Source organism: Moschus berezovskii, chromosome 14 (genome assembly GCF_049115385.1).
Source record: "Moschus berezovskii isolate FMDL1 chromosome 14, NW_MosBer_1.0, whole genome shotgun sequence".
Lineage (NCBI taxonomy): Eukaryota > Metazoa > Chordata > Mammalia > Artiodactyla > Moschidae > Moschus > Moschus berezovskii.
Genome location: NC_142473.1, coordinates 49,570,574 through 49,591,858, shown reverse-complemented (window position 1 = coordinate 49,591,858; position 21,285 = coordinate 49,570,574). Strand labels below are relative to the sequence as shown.

At 48.8% G+C, this 21,285-nt stretch overlaps 1 protein-coding gene across 15 annotated transcripts in view; it reads left to right on the top strand.

The window, feature by feature from the left end:
- The window catches only part of PPFIBP2 (PPFIB scaffold protein 2), a 167,664-nt gene that overhangs the window by 56,201 nt on the left and 90,178 nt on the right, over nucleotides 1-21,285 (top strand). For 11 of the 15 annotated variants that reach the window (XM_055423442.2, XM_055423446.2, XM_055423445.2 and 8 more), the window contains one exon: nucleotides 668-882. In XM_055423442.2, the coding sequence (XP_055279417.1) occupies nucleotides 668-882 (215 nt within the window). Of the gene's footprint in view, nucleotides 1-667; nucleotides 883-14,510; nucleotides 14,644-14,741; nucleotides 15,070-16,972; nucleotides 17,186-21,285 lie in introns of those variants that run through there. The other 4 variants (XM_055423448.2, XM_055423447.2, XM_055423449.2 and 1 more) reach the window with 4 other exon arrangements.

The following is a 21,285-nucleotide window of genomic DNA, read 5'->3' as shown; positions in this document are numbered from 1 at the left end:
ATAACTGTGTCAGCCAATGATGATAGGGGCTCTGCCTTCAGAGACTTCACAGTCTATGAAGGAGATGAAATATGGATACACAAGTGTTAAATACAAGTCAAAGGTGTGAGTGTATCAGAGGATATAGAATCGCCCAACTGGGAAGATCTAGAAAGATTTTGGTTCACTCCTCCTCACCAGATCCCACACAGCATCACTTCCTCTGCATCCTATTGATCAGAGAAAGTCACTAGACCAGCCCAGAGTGAGGATCCACCTTGGGGTGATGGGGGTGGGATGCACACACAAGGATGTACAGCTCTCTGTGCATACAGTTTACCACTTTAAGTTCAAAGAAGACACATTTATTCATCTCACAGCTGGGGACTGGCATCTCACTGTTTCGGCACACAAGTACTTGGTTGCAGGTAAGGTCTAGCTGTGCCCTCCCACCTGTCCGAGCATGTGAACTTCCCCCAGCCAGTCATCTCCTCTCTCATGCACAACCCAGGATGAAAGATGATTTTTGCAAAATTCACTTTGTAAGTGATTCTGCAAGACAGAAGTGGTCATCTAGTCTTCCGATCCGCCCCTCTCCTCTTCCCTTCCACTAACTTTGCTCTTTACCAGTTCCTTGCCCATGGCATCCACCATTCTCACCCAGGTTCCCACCTCTCTCTCGTTCCAGGAACTAAAACAGGGGCAGATATTAGCGATGGTACCTGTGAGCCCAGACCGGCCTCCCCAGCCTCCTACATGAACCCCTTCCCAGTGCTCCATCTCGTCGAGGACTTGAGGCTGGCCTTGGAGATGCTGGAGCATCCTCAGGAGAGGGCAGCCCTTCTGAGCCAGATCCCGGGCCCCACAGCTGCCTACATAAAGGAGTGGTTCAAAGAGAGCTCGGTGAGTAGGCCCATGGCCTGGGTGGGGGAGCACAGTCATGGAGCCCGTGGAATGCCATCAGGTTTATCCGAGGTGTCCAGCTCCTCCTCTTCAGGAGTCTGTCGATAGTCACATCTGCATGCCTTCCTCTGAACACTGATGAATTCTTTATCATGTTCGTGATATGTGTTGTTCAATATTTTCATTACGTAGGCTGTCAACCTAGGGTTCTGTAACATGCCCATGCCAGTGTGGTAGGGAGAATAACGATCTTCTGAGGATGCTTACATCCTGATTGCCAGAACCTGTGAATAAGTTTCCATACATGGTGGAAGGGAAGGAATCAGGTGGAATTAAGGTTGCTAATCAGCTGAATTTAAAGTGGGAAGAGTGGCCTGAGTTATCCAGGCTGGCCCAGTGTAATCACTGGTGTCCTTGTAAGAGGAAGGGGAGGCAGAAGAGTCAGTGTTGGAGTGATGCGATGGGCAAAGGACTCACGCCCCCACCCCCCGAACACTGCTGGCTTTGAAGGTGGAAGGGCCAAGAACCAGGGAACACAGGCAGCCACCAGGAGCTGGAAAACTGGCCTCTCCTCCAGAAAGGAAAGCAGTCTTACCCACAGCTTGACTTTAGCCCAGTAAGAACCATTTCAGACTTCTGACCTCCAGAAATGTAAGATAATGAATTTGTGTCATTGCAAGTCACTGAGTTTGTTACAGCAGTAACCGAGATTGCCCACAGAAGAAGGTGAAGGCTCCTGGGTGGGTCTTGGGTGGGCCTGTTACAGTTCTGGTTTGCAGACAAGCTTCTTATGCCTCCCCTGCATGAAGATGGTTCTTGGTGGTCCTCTCAGACTGATAGAAGCCCCCACCTGCTTCTCCACGGGCTCTTTTTATTTATTTGCTTCTTTATTTTTGGCTGTGTTGGTGCATGTGGGCTTTCTCTAGTTGTGGCGGGGTGGGGTGTGGCTAGGGCTACTCTCTAGTTGTGTGTGGGGGTTTCTCATTGCAGTGGCTTCTCTTGTGGAGCACAGGCTCCAGAGCATGTGGGATCAATAGTTTCATCTTGAAGGTTCCAGAGTGAGGGCTCAGTAGTTGTGGCTCACAGGCTTAGTTGCCCTGCAGCACGTAGGATCTTGCCAGACCAGGGATCAAACCCGTGCACCGGACTACTGGGGAAGCCCTCCACATGCTCTTTTAACTAGGTTGGAAATTGCCAGGGAATGGCTTAGGTAGGTTAGTCCTCTTTTTCCCCAGCAGAGGATCCCCTTTGCCTCCCTAGAGAGGCACGCTCTGGCTGTTACTGTGTTTGCTTTATGATGCTGATCCTGGCTTCTGCCCTGTCATGGCTGACCATCTGCTGCTCACCTCTTTGTGCGACTGCGACTCTCTAGCTCACTTCACTCCTGGCATGGGCAATCTATCCCTCCTTGCAGTCCTGCTAGTACTGACTCAGGCTGCAGTGTTTACAGAAAATTTTATGAAGCCTCAAGAAAATGATATAGGTTCATAATTCATCAGCCTGAAATCCTTGGGTCTAGATGCATTTTAGAACTCAGAGCTTATTAAACTTTAGAAAGGTGAGATGGTGCACATGTATAATATATACCATTTCTAGCCAGTGCAGGGCAGGAAACACTGAACATTTTTTCAGCAAAACTTGTGAATATATGCATGAAGCAGGATAAAGACAGACTATCAATACATGCGGAGAAGGCAATGGCAAGCCACTCCAGTACTCTTGCCTAGAAAATCGCATGGACAGAGGAGCCTGGTGGGCTGCAGTCCATGGGGTTGCTACTAGTCGGACATGACTAAGCAACTTCACTTTCACTTTTCACTTATTGGAGAAGGAAATGGCAACCCACTCCAGTGTTCTTGCCTGGAGAATCCCAGGGATGGCGGAGCCTGGTCGGCTGCCGTCTATGGGGTTGCACAGTCGGACACGACTGAAGCGACTTAGCAGCAGTAGCAGCAGCATCAATACATGATTTGCAGTGACTATGTATATTTACCTTGCACAGATGTGCCTGAATTTATGTAGCCATTCCTCTACTATTGAATTGAGATATTTTTTAATCTTTCACTGATAACGTGGCATTACTGTAGAGACTTTGTCTAGAAATATTTATCTCTAAATATTTTCTTCAGATGGACTCATGAAAGTAGAATAATAGTTAAAGTAGGCTTAACAGATAAAATGCAGAATGTTCTGTTGGAATTTTAGATAAACAATATTTTTTAATAAGTGTGTTTCATGCAGTTTGCTAAGTCTGGCAAACTCCGATCAAAGGTATTAATATCTTTAAGCCTTGTGACACATTTTTTCCAAACCGCTTTTCAGAAAGATTTTGCCCATTTATATTTTCTTTGGCAGGGCTTGAGGGACATCCTGATCAACAGCAAGCACTCAGATTGAAAAAACAGCTAATTTCATGGAAAAAGAGTTTCATTTTATCTTTCCATTTTTTTGTTTGGTAGAAAGGCTGAATTTTTAAATAAGCTTATTAATATTTATTCTTCTGTATGGTTTCCAAACTTTTGATCTCATACCCCAATATGGAAAAAAAAATTCATTCTCCAAATATACATATTCATACATGGAGAATTGTTCTAATATATGTAAGTTATAAAACATAGTCCCAGATAGAAGATCCTTTTTAAAAGGCCAGTTAAGAAAATAGTTTTAATATTTTCTTCACATACACAACCCAGCGATTATTTTGAGTCTCTTGGCTGTGCCTGCTGTAGTCTGATCTGTTAGCATCTGTATTCTTGCCTCCCAGACCCTATTTGGGTTTTAGTGCTTTTCTTATATTTAATGACTTTTTACTAGCTCTTTGCTTTGTGGTATTCCTTTTCCTCACTTTTGTTTTTAAATGTTGTTTTTGGTGGGTTTTTTTTTTTTTAATTGTAATTTTATCTGTCTTTCCTGTTTGAGCTTCTTTTCTTTCTAGAAAGGCCCTACCTGACCTCAGATCAAATAATATTCACCTGTATACTCCAATAGGTTTATAGTTTGATTTGTATTCATCTGCAGTCTTTTAGTGCGTGGTATGAAATAAGGATCTAACTTTTATAATTTACCAAAAGAAATTCTTAAAAACTATTTTGGATCTAAAAGCAGTCATGGTGGTGGTTGGTTTTGCAAGATCCATCCCAGAAAACAGCTTGCGTTCAGATTTGCAGATCTGTTTTGATGGCTGTTTACAACAGTTGGGGAAATGCTTGCCTTGGGATGGATGTTTCTAAAAGTTGTTGCGTTCATAAATCTTTTGGAGTAATTATGGCCATCAGCAACCTATGAGTGGTGTACTTTGAGAGGGGCGGGGTCAAAAGTTCATGTAAACATTCCAAGATACCAGGGCTGGTTGTTAAGGTTTTGGTTCTGGACAGAGACCACCTGTGTGTATTTTCGTTTTCCCAGATTTAAAGTCATTTTACAATCTGGTGCACACACAGTCCATAGCAGGTCTTATGTGTATGGAAATAGAATTCAAGGCAGTGAATAAACCCACAGCTCCTCTTTGATTAATTTTAGGTTGCCTTAGGTTGGTACTTTATTTATTTTTGGCTGCTCTGGGCCTTTGTTGCTGTATGTAGGCTTTTTCTATTTGTGGTGAGGGGGGCTGCTCTCTAGTTGCCATGCGTGGGCTTCTCATTGCAGAGGCTTCTCTTTTTGTGGAGCCTGGGCTCAGTAGTTGCGGTGCACGGGCTTAGTTGCCCCGTGGCATATGGAATCTTCCCAGACCAGGGATCAAACCCTTGTCGCCTGCATTGGTGGGCAGATTCTTAACCACTGGACCACCAGGGAAGTCTAGATTGGTAGTTTTAATTAGAAGGTATTGCTGTTCAAATTGTAGTTTATGGACCAGCAGCTTTGGCATCCCCTGATAGCTTGTCTTAAAGAAAAAAAAAGTTAGACTTTGCCTCTCCCCTCCCCAATCCACTGAACCATTTCCGGGGTGATTCATATTCACTTTAAAGTTTGTAAAGCACTGACGTAAACCACAGAGACTGGCGCGAATTTTTACCCGCCCCCCCCAAAAAAAACCACACGAAACACATGTGACTCAGAATTGGAACTAATAAGATAGCTTGAAGCCAGGCTTGTGCCTTCTCATTTCTCATTCATGGTATCTGTGCATCCCTTGGATGTTTGCACAGTTTTCCTTCGTCATAAACCTCAGTTGTCATAATCTGGCCTAGCATGACCCAGCCCTGCCTCATGACATCTGTCAGTGGGGATTCTTTCTCAATAAAATACAAACAGTAAGGAGGTTTATATGTCACTAACATTATATGTTATGTTCCGTCCATTCCGTTCCGTCGCTCAGTCGTGTCCGACTCTATGCGACCCCGTGGACTGTAGCCTACCAGGCTTCTCCGTCCATGGGATTCTCCAGGCAAGAATACTGGAGTGGGTTACCGTTTCCTTCTCCAGGGGATCTTCCCGACCCAGGGATCGAACCCAGGTCTCCCGCATTGGAGGCAGAAGCTTTAACCTCTGAGCCACCAGGGAAGCCCTATGTTATGTTACTAACATATATATAACTAATAATACATGTATTAGTTATATGTAACTAATATATGTCCAGGGGATGGGTGGTCCCAGGGTTAAATCAGTGGCTCTGGGATGACCTTGAAGACACTGACTTTTCTTATCTTTCTCCCTCCCCATCCTCAGGGGTTGGTTTTTCCTCAGGCATGTCCCCTAACACAGGGGTCCCCAACCTCTAGGCTGCAGACCAGTACTTCCTGTCAGATCAGCAGTGGCATTAGGTTAGAAATAAAGGGCGCATAAAGGTAATGAGCTTGACTCATTCTGAAACCATTCACCCCACCCCCACCCATGGAAAAATTGTCTTCCATGAAATTGGTCCCTGGTGCTAAAAAGGTTGGGGTACTGCTGCCCTAAGAAAGAAGGCCACTTGCAGTTCTGGGCAGCCTCCCTTCACACAGACAGTTGTGTTTGGAGGTAGAACATGGCCTCTTCTTATAAACTGGGGAGGAAAACCTCTTTCTGAAACCTCCCAGCAGCTTCCCATATGGTCCCAGTGGTCAGGATTTGTTCTCATGTGCATACCCTAGCTGCAAGGGAGGCTGGCACTCTCATCACAGCGGAGGGGAACCTCTGTCAGGGAGGAGCCAAGAAGTGGGGGAAACAAATGGCCCATAGGAAGGGAGCTCACGGTGACTGCCACACATCCTTTAGGTTTGATGTTAGTCTTCTTGTTGACTGATAAGATCATGTTTTCTGTGTATGTGTGTTAACCCCTGAAGGAGAGAATCTCATTGACCTAATTCAGAATTTTTGGACTAAGTCCTCCAAGTATATGAAGAAATGTTAAATGCAAAAGAAATAGAAATTAAAGACATTGTCACTTATACTCAGCTATGGACTAGCTGCCTTTGGGTCAGGTGTCTGTGGTGAGAGGGGGAGAGGATCATGTGGTAGGAATCGCAGTCTTCTGTTCATCAGTAGCTGTGACGGGGATCTTCAGGCTCAGATGATGGCGACTGCAGGGCACAGAAACGGGCTGCTGAAGGGGCCGTGGTGAGTGTAGGGGAGTGGTTGGTGGTTACAGCAAACAGCAGACTGGTCCTGGGCCCCTGCCCTTACATCTTAAGTGGTGAGGGAGCTCTGGTCCTGTGCACTGTGGTCAGAAAGACTGTGTGGGCAGCTGTGTTTCTTTACAGTGGGGCTGGTTCCTCCTCTGCTGGGTGCTGGCAGGGGTGGGCACAGAGTGGCCATCAGAAACAAGGATCCTTAGCCTGGAAATAGTTATAAATAGGCCAGACTTGTGGTAAAGATACAAGTGGAACAGAACTGCCCAGGATTCAGGGGTACTGGATTGTGAGCATATTTCCAGAGCTTTGGGGCCTAAAATAGGATCCTCCCTTTCTGGGCAGCCAATAGAATGAGGAAGAGTAGGCTTTAGGTCTGGAAGGGTGTGTGTGGGAGCTCTCTATGCTGGAGACACCTTCTGGGGCTTCAGTGATAAAAGGAACAAAGGGCCTGGATTCCCTTGTTCCAGGAGTAGTGTGTGCTCAGTCGTGTCTGACTTTTTGCGACCACATGGATTCCTCTGTCCATGGAATTCTCCAGGCAAGAAAACTGGAATGGGTTGCCATTTCCTCCTCCAGAGGATCTTGCTGACACAGGGATTGAACTTGTGTCTCTTGCATCTCTTGCATTGGCAGGTTTGGATTCTTGACCACTGAGCCACCTGGGAAAGGAACAGTACTGTCACCCAACCAGATCTGTTTGTCTGACACACAGCAAGTCAAACACTGAGGTACCATAGTTTACAGCCAAGAAAGTTTATTCTCAAGGTAGCCAAGTGAGGAGACAGGAGACTGTGTCTCAGATATACCTCACTGAAGGTGAGGGAGGTGGAGTATTTATGGGATCAGCAGGGTGGTCTTAGGGGAGAGGTGACTGTGAGGAAATCCATGTTCTATGAGGTGCGTCTGGGTTCATGTTTCCGCATATTGGAGATGGAGACCCTTAGCATCATTGGAGGGTGGAGTTTTCCAATCCTCTGACGTCAAAAGGCCATTCATTCAGACATCTGCACAGACTCAGCTTTAGGGTGGTGCCAACCAGCCCCTGCCCAGCTCATGCTGGTCAGGTAATGATTCCAAGTAATTGGAAAACAGCTGGGCTGTGTGAAGCTGGAAAGATATGCTATTAAAGGGAGGAAAACGGAAGGAAAGAAAGAAACCAAGTGAGCTTAATCAATGAGGGCAGTTTATAAGCAAAAGAGTTTTAACAAGTTGTTTCCTTCTCTGTTGTTCTATAAGACAAATTCAAGAATTTCTATTATTAGCTTCTGTAAACTCTGTGGGGCACAATTACAGTATCTCTGTCTGAACTCTGGGCTTATCCTCGAAGTTGGTGGCACATCAGGGAGCTTTGGATGGGGCTTTTGTACAGGAAAAGTTCCTGAAGTCCAAGGCAAGCAGGCTTCATGGAGCCTGACCTGCAGAGTAGCATCAATGAGGCCACTCTTTGACAGTATAAGATTGAGCCCCTCATGGCTGGCAGACCAGGCCAAGCTCAGGGTCAGGACTTTCAGGAGATGAAGCTGAGGCCCATGCCAGAAGGCTGCAGCATCTCTGCTGTGATGGGAATGGAGCCAAGTTCCAGAAAGGGGCTGCCTCTTTCCCCTCCCTGCAGGTAAGCTTGTGGTGACCTCGGAGAGTGGAGCCCGGAAGGGGCTGGAAACAGCCAACTAGTGAGAAGCCAACCAGTAAGACCCTGATGCTATGAAAGATTGAAGGCAGGAGGAGACGGGGGTGACAGAGGATGAAATGGTTGGATGGCATCACCATCTATGAGTTTGAGCAAACTCTGTAAGTTGGTGATGGACAGGGAAGCCTGTGTGCTGCAGTCCATGGGGTTGCAAAGAGTCAGACATGACTGAGCGACTGAACCGAACTGAGTGAGAAAGGGAGGGGTGATTAGACCCAGTGAGCCTGGTTCCTGGGAGATGCCCAAGCGATACCAGGGCCCACAGAGTCTCCAGATGGAGCATCTCTGGGGGCTGCTCTAATAGCCGGGTACACACATTCTTCATCCACAAGGCACCAGACTGTCCCACTGTTTAATCACTTCAGGTGTGGGTCCACCGGATTTTCGGTGAAGACCTGAGGTTTCAGGGGCTAAAGTCTGAGGAAAGACAAGTAAACCCAGAAGCAGCAGAGGGGAGGGTGGGTAAGGGGAGAGCTTGGCAGAGACCCTCCAGCAGGACTGTATTCTGTGCTACTTTCTGGAAGCAGGGTTCACAGAGCAGGCCTGGCCTCCCAGGGAAACCCAGGCTCTCCTTGGCCAGGCTGCAGGTCTCCTGCTTGGTGTGTTCAGGCAGGTGGAAGGGAATGGACCAGGTGAGGCAGTGTGGGAGGGAGGGATGAGACAAAAAGGCCAACTCTGTGCCACCCATGTGTGGACGTGGGTGAGCCTCGTTTCCCTCCTCTGGGACTCAGTTTCCCTACTGGAAATGATAATCCTGGTTTGACAATCCCTCTGTAGGATCTGGCCATGCATTCCAGTCCTGCAGTTTAAGGGCTTTAAAGCAGCCCCCTGGTAGCCATCAGTCCCTGCCTTCCTCAGTCTGGACTTTTGTTAAAAATATATTTATTTATTTAGCTGTGCTGGGTCTTAGTTTCAGCATGCAGGATCTAGTTCCCTGACCAGGGATTGAACCCTGGGCCCCCTGCTTTGGGAGTGTGGAGTCTTAGCCCCTGGACCACCAGAGAAGGCCCTCAGTCTGGACCTTTAAGTTTGCAAAGTAGAGATGGGTTAGGAAACCTCTCAGTATAGCTGCTCCGTGTCAGGGCTCAGCCGAGGCTGTCATCTCTGGAGCGGTGAAATGGGATGCCCTGACCGGAGAGCCTCCTCTGAGCCTGCCCGGCTGGTCCAGGGAAGTGAACCCCATCTTGGGTCTCACCTCTGTCAGTCTATATATCAGATATTCATGTGCCCTCAGTTACCTTCTTAAGCAGTCTCTCCAGAAACAAGTAAATAGACCAGGCCCAGGAGGGCACACGGTCACCCCCCGCCCCCCATCCGCTCAGCCACCTTGTCACAGATGGCGGCTCCTCAAACAAAGCCCCTGCGTTCCTGCCAGTCAGCCTGCAGTCTTTCATTCTGGCCAGAGGAGCAAATCTGTTCACCATATTGAAAAGCCAGAGTTTAGGGGAAAAAAAAAGGTGGAGAGAAGCTGTTTTATGAATTATAAGCCGTCAGCTTGCCCTGCAATTCTCTGTATCTCTGTCCTCCATCGAGGGCCTGGAGTAAGAGATGGATGGGGTATCTGTGTGGCAAACACGTTCATTTTGAAAAGTTACATGGGACGAGTTATATAGGAAAATGTTGGCTTTCTGGACATTAGAAAAGGGGAAATTTGGTGATTATTTTTCATTTAAAAAAAAATGAAGGCTTTGTGAGTCAGTTTCCAGTGTGTGTCCCTCTAAGTGTGAACTTGAGAGCTCAGACTTGTAGGTACTGTCTCTCCTATGCTTCTCTCCTGCAGTGGACTCACGCTGGGCTGCTGTGCTGGTTGGAGGAGGGCCTTTGTCTCTGTGCAGTACTGGAAAAAGCCACTAGGTGGGAGTCAGGGACAAATGCTGGAAAGTCTAAAGCTCAAGGAACCCGCTTTATGTGCGAAAATAGCTGCCTGCTTCCCCTCATCCCCCGCCAGCCACGTTGAAAGAGGACATAAGCTCCTCTCATTAATGAGGTTGCTGGACAGTGTACCTGAGTCAGCTGGCAAAAAAAATTATTTTCCTTGGAAGCCAGTGGACAAAGGGTAGGCCTGGGTTGCCTCCACTGCTTGTGCTCCCCCCTTCTCCTTGGGGGAGGAGTCTAGAGGGATGACTGCTGGTCCTGGGAGCACAGACCTGACCTTCCATTATCAAAGCTAAGAAGCTCTCTCCAGACACCTTTAATCCCAGTGCCTTTTACTGGCACACTATTACTTACGATGGCTCTCCATTTCCCATCTCCTGACCTGTGTTTTTCAGACCCTGTCCTAGAGAGGTTTCCTGTACTTTGGGGATTTTGAAAGTTTTTTTTTTTTCCTGGCATAACACCCCAGACTGAGGGCCTTTAGCCATTGCAGACTTAGCAGTTTTAATTTTCCTGAATTTGGGGATTTTTTTTTTTTTCCCTCTTCCAAGTAATTGTACCTTACTAAAATTCTGGAGATCTGGATTCTTTCATACCTGACTTGAGACTAGTTCAGTCCCTAAGAACCAATGTTTATAAATGAGCAAGAATGTGCAAACACTGGTGGAAGAGCAAATAAATCCTTCCCCACTCAATTTCCTGCTCCGGGCCCAGGGGACATGGTGTGCGATGTTGCTGGGTTAGCGTGACCTGAGGTCTGAGCATGTAGACACCCGCCCACCCTCTGCCTGCAAAGAGGGCATGCCCGAGTCACAGCACTGGGCGTCCTGCCCTTTCAGGCAGGTAGGAAGGCTCAGGAGGAGTCATACTTCAGGCAAACTGCTCAGTAGCCTGTGCTCCAAGGAACTTCTGAAAATAGTTTCCTTTTACTCCTCAAATATGGTCATTAAGACTGGCAGGGTGAGCATCACTGGGGGGAGACTGTTAGCCAAGGCCAGTCTCGGGCCCGATTGCTGGGCCTGAATCTACATTTTTACAAGAGTGCCCTCTGTCCCTGGAGATTCATATATAGAGAGAGACATCATCCTCACCCGGGGGTCAGCAATCTAGGGTCTCTATTTGGCCTGCTGCCTATCTGTTATTCCCTGAAAGCCAGGCATGATTTTTTGTGATTTCCAGTGATTGATGAGAAATCACAAGAAGACTAATTTGTGATGTGAAAATGATGTAAAATTTAAATCTTACTGTTCACACACACAAAAAAAATGTCAATGGAACACAGCCACCCTCACTGGCTTCCATGTTAGCTGTGGCTGCTTTTGTGCTGTAAATGAGAGTCGACTGTAACAAACCATATGGCCTGCAAAGCCCGAAACGTTTGCCATCTGGCCCTCTACAGGCAGAGTGTGCCACCCCTTCTGTTACCCATTTTGGAGACGGGTCTTCATGCCTGGACACTGTGGGCACCTGGACTGTGGGGCCAGGATGCTGTCGCACAAGCAGGACCTTGCAGCCCAAAGGACCGGTGTCCTCAGGACATCCCTTCCTCTCCCCAGAGGTAGGCTCACGGTGCAGCGTGCCTGTTGAAGGACAGAAGCCTGTATCTGATGTATCAGGGTGTCCAGGCACCTATCATCATGGCCCAGAGGCCAAGGCTCAGCCCTGAGCTGGAGCTCAGGATGCAGGCGAGAGGTCAGCTGACTAGCTCGTGAGCTTTCTCGGTCCATAGTTGTGCCTGATTCCTGGCCACCAGCAGGAGCAAATCTCAGAACTCCATCCACAGTCATTCCCGTATACATGGGATTCCAGCCAGATAAGCAGCCCTCCTGAGGTCTCCCCACTGGCCCTGGGATGAGTTCACTGCCAGCTCTGGCCTCGTAGGTGTGTTTTCACTCCCGCAAATGATCAGGTGCCTGCTCTTTGCCCTCAGCTGGCTGCCTCATGTTCCAGACAGTAATGAGTTGAGTCTCACTGACCTTGAGTTGCCTTTGAGAAGGCTCTGAGGGCTATAGGGTCACTGTAATGAATCTTATCCTGTGTGGCTCCTGAAGACTTCTCTCTTTAGTGATGGATCCAGGGAGTCCCTGAGGCTCTGCCTCACAGGGCAGTACAGTAGAAGTGGGACCATCTCCGCCCTGCTTAATAAGGGCAGCCTAATCCTTTCCAAGTAACTACTTAGATGGGATAAAACCCAGGCTTTCAATCTTTTGGGAGTCATGGATCATTTTGATGATCTAATGAAAACTATTTCAGAGAAACAGTGATTTATACATACTCATAGCGCTTTGTATACATTTTATGGATGTAGTCAAGAGCCTGTCTGACCCCTCAAAGCCCCTCTGTGACTCACTGTGAGGAGCCCCTGGCTGGGTGGCCTTCTGAGCGAGGGGGTGCAGTTATGGGTTTGATCCTAGGCTTTTAGAGGGCTATTTGTGGGTTGAGTTGATTACAATATAAAATTTAGGGTTTCAAAGGAAGAAAAAAAAAGAACTGAGGTAAGAATTGCTACTTGAGGGTACCAGAAAAATATGTCAAGAATTTAGCTGCAATTTGTCTGGATTTCCGCCCTCCTTGCTTCTCTCTTCCCCTCCTGCCTCCTGTCTGTCTCCTCCCCTCCTGTTCCCTCCTCCCCTCCCCTCCTCCCTGTCCCCTCCCATTCCTCTCTTCCCCTCCTTCCTCCTCCCTTCCTTTTCTCTTTCCCCTTTCTCCCCCTTTCCTGCCCCCCAACCTCAATTCATCACACATGAGTTGAGCTAATAGATGAAGCTGACCCTATCTCTCCTCTCTGAGTCAAGCATCTTTGCCTCTGGGAAACTCATTCCCTCCAAGTAGTTTCAGGCTTATCTTGCCAGTTTCACCATTTGAGCCTCATTCTTTCATTCAAAGATCATTGAAGTTGTTACTGTGTGCTAAGAATTGTGCTGCAACTAGAGCTGTGAATCAGAGCTCAGACACATGTCCTCCTGTCTGCAGTGGGAACAGGTGTGGTTGAGGGCCACAGGGCAGGCAGTGCTGTGGGGAGGGGAGTGGGTGCCAGGGAGCCAGTCCCCCATGTGCAGTGGGAGGCAGCTATGCTGCTGCCCAGTCCCCTCTTTTCTCATTTCACACTGTAACCTTCCAAAGGATACCAGTCTTTCTCCAAGGGTGTACAGGCCTTTCCCTGTACAGATCCTCAAATTGACTTTGCTTCTTTCTCCCCAGCGCCCCAGAAATACCTTTATTACGTGCCATGTGGAAATTATTCATTTGCCCAGAGCAGGAAGTTGGTTTCAGTTGCTTTGGATGCTGGACAAATGTGTATTGACCAAAATGAAGACTTTTCCAGGTTCTTTGAAAAAATAAATAAAAAGGTCTAGCTACCCCTGCAACCTTAGGGATCTTGACTAGCACATCCTGCCCTAGTCCAGGTCAGAGGACCTCGGCAAGTAGGGCCTGCACTGCACTCTGGAACTGGGCCAGAGGCCAGAAGAAGGCTCGAGAGCTCAGGGCATGGGCAGCTGAGCCTGCTTTTTCTTTCTGGCCTCTGATCTGGGTGTGTCTCCAGGAATCTACTCCTCCCCCTCATGCCAGCTGCAGGCCAGAGCCCTCCTCCTGCCGCCTCTGTGTTCTCTGTGGACGGGGCCAGCCTGCAGGGGACTGTGCATGTTTTCTGCTTTGTCCTCAGGCCCTGCTTCTGGGCTGTGGACAGCGAAGATGCCATGATAAGCGGCACGCCTTCTCTTCAGGCTGGGAGCTCCAGGAAACTCCCTGCTGACCCCCAAGGTGTGCCGGGAAGGCCCACGCAGTCACAAGATGTGTGTCTGCAAGTCATTTATGGCAGCAGAGCTCAGAGCCCTTGCATGTAACCACAGTTCCCCTTGCACCCACATCAAAGACCGCTTTCATAACCAGTCAGAGCCAACGGCCACACGTTGCAGGCTGGGCAAGGAAGAAAAGCTGTTTTTAAGAGAGCTCTCAAAGGAGGTGGGAATGTGAAGAGGAGGGGGGCAGCATGTGGGGAGTGCTGGGGAGACCACCCTGGAAAGCCAGCATGGGACCTGCCAGTAGGAAGGCAGGCCCAGCTCCCCATTTCTTTAGGCTACTGCCTTCCCAGGGCTCCTACCCGGAGCGCTCCCTAGACCTCACGGACACACGTCTGGGATGGGGACCACCCGCGAGGCAGGCCTGGGACTCGCTCTTTCCCACCTGTCCCCGTGCAGAATGCGGCCTCAGGGAGCCCCGGAGCGACGGTTGGCAGCAGAGCTCTCCAAGGCGGCAACACTGAATGGTGCCGCCAGAGCCCAGGATGGCAAACCCCTAGCCGGGCCAAGAAACCGAACTGGAGCTGGTTCTGAATCTGTTCTTTTTTGGAAACGATCAGCTTCCCTCAGGGCACAGCCCGATGCCGGCCTGGAAGAGAAGGGGTAGGCGTGGGCTGCTGGGTGGGGGTCAGGCTGTGTGTGGGAACCAGCAGTGCTCCAAGAGCTGCACTTATTTTTAGTCCTCTCCCCAGTCCCAGATAAACCAAGAGCAGCTGGGAGCCTGTGGGTAAATGCAGAATGGAGCAGAGACAGGAAACCGGGGTCTCTCCCTAATGAGTTCCAGCCACTCCAGAAGGGGGAAGCCAGACGAGGAATTTTCTTCAGGACTGTTTCCCTCTGGCAGCCTCTGGTATTATCACCAAAAAGAATGTTCCCCTGTGTGTGTGTGTGTATGTGTGTGTTTACAACTCTTGTCCAAGTTTGTCTTTCTCCCCCACCTTTTGCTAGGTTCCCTCGCTCTGCAGGCTCTGCGTCCCAGAGCTGGTGCCTGTGTGCGTCTGTGGGGGCGGATACGGGAGCAGCACGGTCTGGTCTGAGCTGCTGTGTCTCTGAAACCTCTCAGGGCAAGGCTGAAGGACGCAGGCCAGGGACGTGGGGAAATCTGAACACGGCTTGACGTTCCTGAGGGGGAGGGGGCAGAGGCAAGAAAGAGGAGAGAATTTGGTATCTGGCCAGAAAGAGGGCTTTTTTCAACCAAGGAATCTAACTGCTGACATGGGTGCCCAGCATGGATGGGGACATTGATGTTTACAAGCATTTCGCGTGGCTGAAGCGGGTAAGTGACTGACTGCTTTGTGTGGGTCTCCGTCGAGATGAGTGAGGAGAGAGACTGTGTGTGTGTGTGTGTGTGTGTATTGAGGGGGGAGGTGTTTGTCCAGCAAAGCCCTGTTGCCGCCAAGTTCTCCATGAGAATCTAATTATAGACACTAGGGGAGAAAACAGTCAGCTGTCTTTGTCTCTCCCCTGACATTCTAGTGAATGAGCCTCTGTGCAGAAAGGCAACAATGAAGTGAGGAAAGTTCCTTATTTTTGACTCTGGCACTTGAACAGTTGGAGGGTCCAAACACCGTGACCAGAAAAAGGCATCCACCTCTTTTTGGTGTGAGGACTCGGAGAGGAAGCCGCTGCCTTTCAACCGCACAGGGTTCACAAGTTATTGGGCTTCTCCCCTGCTCGGAAGTTATCCGGCATGGAGATTAGTCAGCTGTCAGCCGAAAGAGCTGCCGCGTTTCCGGGGGAGGCCCTCGGGAGTTCTGCATGTTTTCCAGAGGCCAAGGGTTTGGGTTTCAAGTTGCTCCTGTCGACTCTTTAGGGGGTGAGCATGAGTGTGTGGGGTGAGCGACAGTGGGCGAATGTTGGGGACCGGAGTCGCATCCACGTTCACAGACACCGTGCTCTTGCTTTTTTTTGTCACCATCTCTGAACTGGCAATGGCAGCCCACTCCAGTGTCCTTGCCTGGAGACCACATGGACAGAGGAGCCTGATGTGGGCTACAGTCCATAGGGCCGCGAAAGTGTCAGGCACAGCTTAGCGACTAAACAACAAGTGAACTGGCAAAGATGGGTGTCCATGAATTTTCACCTGGAGGCAGGATGTTTCCAGAAGCAGGAAGGGCAAAAGCAGCTGACAGATAAGAGATCTGACATTTTAGAAGAACAGGAGGGACTCGAAGTGCCCGGTTTGGAAGGTGCCCGACCCCCTCACCCCAACACTAGGCCTGCTGGCTTCTGTGGGCATCCTCTGCACCTCTCACTGACCAAATACTTACCCAGTTCTGGGTACTGGGTGTCCAATCGTGAGCAAAAAAGTAGAGCCAGTCTCTGCTCTTGTGGATCTTCCATACAGTGCTTGGGAGATGGCAGTTAAACAGTCCCCAGGAAATAAGCCTGAAATTTACAAGTTGATAGATACAGCCAAGAGGAGGAACTGTTAAGTGGCCATCCCAAAGGACTGTTACTGATTGAGAGGGGGTGATCAGGACCCTCTTTGTGGAAGTAACGCTTCATTGAAAAGTGAAGGAGAAGTAGGAGTGAGTCCGGAGGAAACTAGGGTAAAGAATACATCTGAACTCAGTGATGGAGGGGAGACGTGGGCAGGTCCTGGAGCACACAGGACAGGGAGGACGGCGGCAGGGTTGTGGGGGACATAGTTTGTATAATGGGAGACTTGCTGCTTGGAAGTGGCATGAGATACGTTGAGGGATCTAATTTGTATTTTAAGAAAATTCCTCTAGCTATGATGTGGTGTATGGTAAGCTGTGCTGCAAAAAGCGAGGCAAATGAACCAAATTAGCTCAAGGTTTTGTTGGGATCAACTAGTCCAAACCCCTCATTTAAAAAAGCCCAAGAGGCTAAGAACCTCATGGCTATTAGTGGTGCAGCCTGATCTTCAACCCTGTTCTCTGTCTCCCAGTCCAGTTCTCTGCCCTCATTTCTTTGACCAAGTATGTAGAAAATTATGGGTTTAGAACCCAGCAGGAATCCTGTTTGTGCTCAGCCCCTGTGTCCAGCTTTGGAATGGGGTCATTGCAGCCACCAAAGAGTGTGCTGAGGTAACCAGACATTTTGGCAGAGATTCACATCGTTGCCTTAAGAATTGGAAAAACCTCACTGAAGAGGATTTGGGGGAGATAAGAGGTGCCCTTCCCATCACTTCATCTTTATTGTCCTGTGTCCAGCTGCAGTTCTTTAGCCAGGAGATGTTGGGACCAGGAGCTGTGATGTGCTTGGGTTCACGCCGTGTCCCAGCTGCTGGGACAGATGCTGTACCTTGTGCAGAAGCTCTGGCTGCAGAGAAATGAATCCTGCATGTGAGGCAATGGAAGAAGGCCCTTTCTGCCCCGAGGCCCAGGTTGGCAGCTCTGGCTCCCGTGGAGGAAGGGAAGCGCTCGGTGAGGAGACCTCAGACCCCTCCGTAGGTGACTCATAGCAAAACATATTTTTCTTCTAGTTTTAAGGAGCTTTAAAAAAAGAAAAAAACACAAAGTATTAGATATGTCATAGGCAGTATAATTGGTATCTTTCCTATTTTCTACCTGAAACTACTGTCAGATTCTTCTTTTTAAAATCCCCTTAAAAAAAACCAACAAAAACCAAATTCTCTTTCATCCTGTGACCCTGATCATAAGCCCAGGTCTTGCCCTTAGTCTGAATGAGAAAGCTCAGACCGGTGGGCTTGGAGACACTTTTTTAACCTGGCCTCAACTTACCTCTCAGTTTCACCTTTTATATCTACTCTCATGAGCTCCAGGTATACTCCCTGCTGACCTCATCCCTGTACTGCACCTACTGGACTCCAGCCCGAGTCTCTAGTACTTTCCATCTGCCTGGCTCAGCCGCCGCTTCTCTTGTGCTTTCTTAAGCCCCAGTGGCTTAGAGAGCAGGTTTCTCTTAGCCCAGGTTTTTTTTTTTTTTTTCCTGTTTGGCTGAGCTGGGTCTTCATTGCTTTGTTGTTGTTGCGAGGGCTTTCTCTAGTTGCAGTGAGTAGGGGCTACTCCTCTTGTGGTTCTCGGCCTCTCATTGTGGTGGCTTCTCTCGTGGAGCACAGGCTCTAGGCGTGCAAGCATCAGTAGTTGTGGCACGCAGCTTAGTTGCTTTGTGGCACGTGGAATCTTCCCAGACCAGGGATTGAACCTGTATCCCCTGCATTGGCCGGTGGATTCCTATTCACTGCGCCATCAGGGAAGTCCTTAGCCCAGGTTTTTGAAGGTGGAAACACGCTCTTTCATGTTCCCATGCACAGGGGCTGGTTGCAGCAGAATAGGTACCTGGATGAGGTGTGACCTGGTAGGAGCGTAGGAACACTTGCTCTTGCACCAGTCCAAGAGGGTAATGCCTTGGAGCAAGACAGTCTTTGAATTTGGAAGCTGTAAGGGAGATGTTTATGACCAAGAATGCACTGAGATAGAGGAAAGCATTTGTGAGAAAAGAGACATTGTCTTGTGGCCTTTAGGGGATGAGATACTACATATTGTTTTAGTTAAGAACATGCAGTTTGAAGTAAAGCCTAGGTTGGGCTCTTGGCTTTGCTGTGTGATTTTAGGCAGATTACCTCAAATCTTGGATTTCTCCATCTATAAAATAAGGAAGATAAAAGTGCCTGCCACATACAGGTTTTATGAGGATCAAGTGAGATAATGCATGGCAGATCCTTAGCAGAGTACCATGCATGAGGGAACATTCAATAAAAGTTAACTGCTACTGGCCATAACCAGGAAGGGAGATCCTGAGCAGATGGGATGTTCGCTTCTCTCCTTGGAGTGCATCTTAGGCCATCATTCCTTCCACTTAGGGCCCCTTTCCACATTTTAGGTAAAAGTCTCAAACCAAAGCCCTGTGTGACACAGCTGGGACCTGGAGAGGCCCCAGTGGCTAGTGCTCTGGCCAGCTTGGCTATGGCTACTGAGAGAATGCTGACCAGGGCTGGTCCTCCAGCTCCTTCCCCAACAGGCAGAGCCCTGGGATAAGGTAATCTGCCATGAGCATCTAGAGGGCCTCCGCTGTTCAGCTGTCTGGTTCCCAACTGATTCACAAACAGTTCACACCTGCCCTGCTTTGAGATCCAAGTGGCTCTAACCCACATAGTTCTGAAAGAGCCTCTTAAAATATCTAGAAGCAGGGTCTGTGGGGTTCACCCACCACCCCCTGAGCAGGAACTTTTTCCGAGGAACAGAAACCCCAGCACTTGTCAGCATCTTCATACTGCTGCTGGCTTCTAGAACTCTGTTGAAACTGAATTCCAAACTAAGGTCACAACCCTGTCCACCACCCCTCCCCCTCAAAAGAAAAGTCAAAAGTAGAATCACCATGATTCCTCCATGCAATTGGCTTGGGTTCTGTAGTAGAATGTGGAATGGGGTCAAACTGTTAATGTAAGACTTTATTCTGTGTCATCTGGTGCTCAAATAGTTGATCCAGTAGCCTGGCCACTTGGGCCAGAAGAGCTAGGAAGACATCCTGGCCCCAGACATTGACTTGTCTTGCTCTCAAGTCAGACTGCAGTGAAGTTGAAGTAGGCAACGGCTTCTGTGACAGCTGCTCCTACTGGCGAAGAGCACAGATCCCTGCGTCCAACTCCTTGGGTTCATATCTCAGCTCTGTGTGACCTTGGACAATTGATTAATTTCCCTGATATTCAGCTCTCTTGTTTGTAAAATATGGATAAGTAATTCAGTGTCTGTAAAGCGCTTAGAAAATTTTTCATAGGTGGTACGATGATGATCACCTTGGCCACAACTGACAGCCTCTGGTTATTCCAGAGTCATGTGCCCAGCCTTGATTCTGGACAGAGGTATTTTCAGACCAGAAGGAGGGTGACAGTGGGTATGGCTACCCAAAGGTGGTTCTGTGCTGTGCTTAGTCCCTCAGTCGTGTCCAACTCTTTGTGACCCCATGGACTATAGCCCTCCAGATTCCTCTGTCCATGGGGTTCTCCAGGCAAGACTACTGGAGTGGGTTGCCATGCCTTCCTCCAGGGAAAGGAATGTCCCCTGTTCTAGCTGTCCCCAGTTTCCCAAGGGTACATCCCATTTTTAGCCAATGCACCCAGTGTACCCACCCATCATATTCCCCAATATAATTTAGGAGCTCAAATTCTGCCCTCTCTGACCACCAGCACCTGTGACTCCTGTGTACCAGCTGTTTGAAGAGGGCCTCATGCCTCTTTCCCAGCAGGGTTTAACAAAGTGGCAGAGTCATTTGCTGAGCAGCTTGCAGGTTCTCCAGAGCAGTGCAGCTACTGGTAGTTCTGTGAGCTGGCAACAGCACTTGGGGTGGTGGTGGGTGGGTGGGCAGGGGGGTGGGGGTGATGATCACTTGACTCCTCCCTGCATTCTCCGTCCACCTCATCCCTGTATCAGCTCTTTCGTGCTTTTCCATTGGTCTCCAACCTTGACCCCTTCTCACTTGATGTCACCACCTACTAAGAAATTTGCCACATACAGATGAGTGTCTCATCTTCCCTCCCCTTCACCACAAAATGTAACAGTGTTCACAGCCATTATTTTTTAGCTTCCTTTGATTTCATAGGTGAAGAGTCCCTTCCCTCTGCCAAGGCTATCCCAGGATCCTGTCCTCCTGACCCAAAGCCGTTCCACATCCTCTTGTTCTCTGATTGTTTCTTGTATTTATTTACTTGGCCCTGCCTACTTGTCCCTTGTCCTTGGCAGAAAATGCCTCTGTAATTCTTAGAGAAAAACAAAACTCTTTCTGACTATGTTCTCTCTCTATGCTGCCTTATAGAACTTAACGTTCCTTTCACCATCGGGAATCTTGAAATCAAAAGCAGGCTAAAAACTCACCATCTGCACTCCTTCCTGGTTGCTGCTACTGCTAAGTCACTTCAGTCGTGTCCGACTCTGTGTGACCCCATAGACGGAAGTCCACCAGGCTCCCCCATCCCTGGGATTCTCCAGGCAAGAACACTGGAGTGGGTTGCCATTTCCTTCTCCAATGTGTGAAAGTGAAAAGTGAAAGTGAAGTCGCTCAGTTGTGTCCAACCCTTAGCGACCCCACGGACTGCAGCCTACCAGGCTCCTCCATCCATGGGATTTTCTAGGCAATAGTACTGGAGTGGCTTGCCATTGCCTTCTCCGCCTTCCTGGTTACTTACCCCCAAACCCACTTCACACTGGCTTTGTCCCTAAGAAAGCTTTCAAAGTTCTTCTGTAATATTCTTATCACCTCTAGTTCCCAAGCAACATTTCTCATTCATTTCCCCCAGAATTCGTTCCCATTTGGGCATCTTGTAGGGCTAATAAAATTCTTGTGACCAAAGGACCAGCTCCTTACTTTGGCCTTTACCTACTCCCATATTTTCCACCTATGGATCTTTCATGCCTGTTTGATTCTTGGATTGTCTGAACTTTCTATCTGAAGAGCCAAGAAGCATCAGGAAGTTTGCTTCTAATGATTCCAAGTGAATCATTGAAACAGTCACAGTGCCCCTGCTATCCCCAGCCCTGACACCTGATGCTGCCCGTCTCTGACGGTG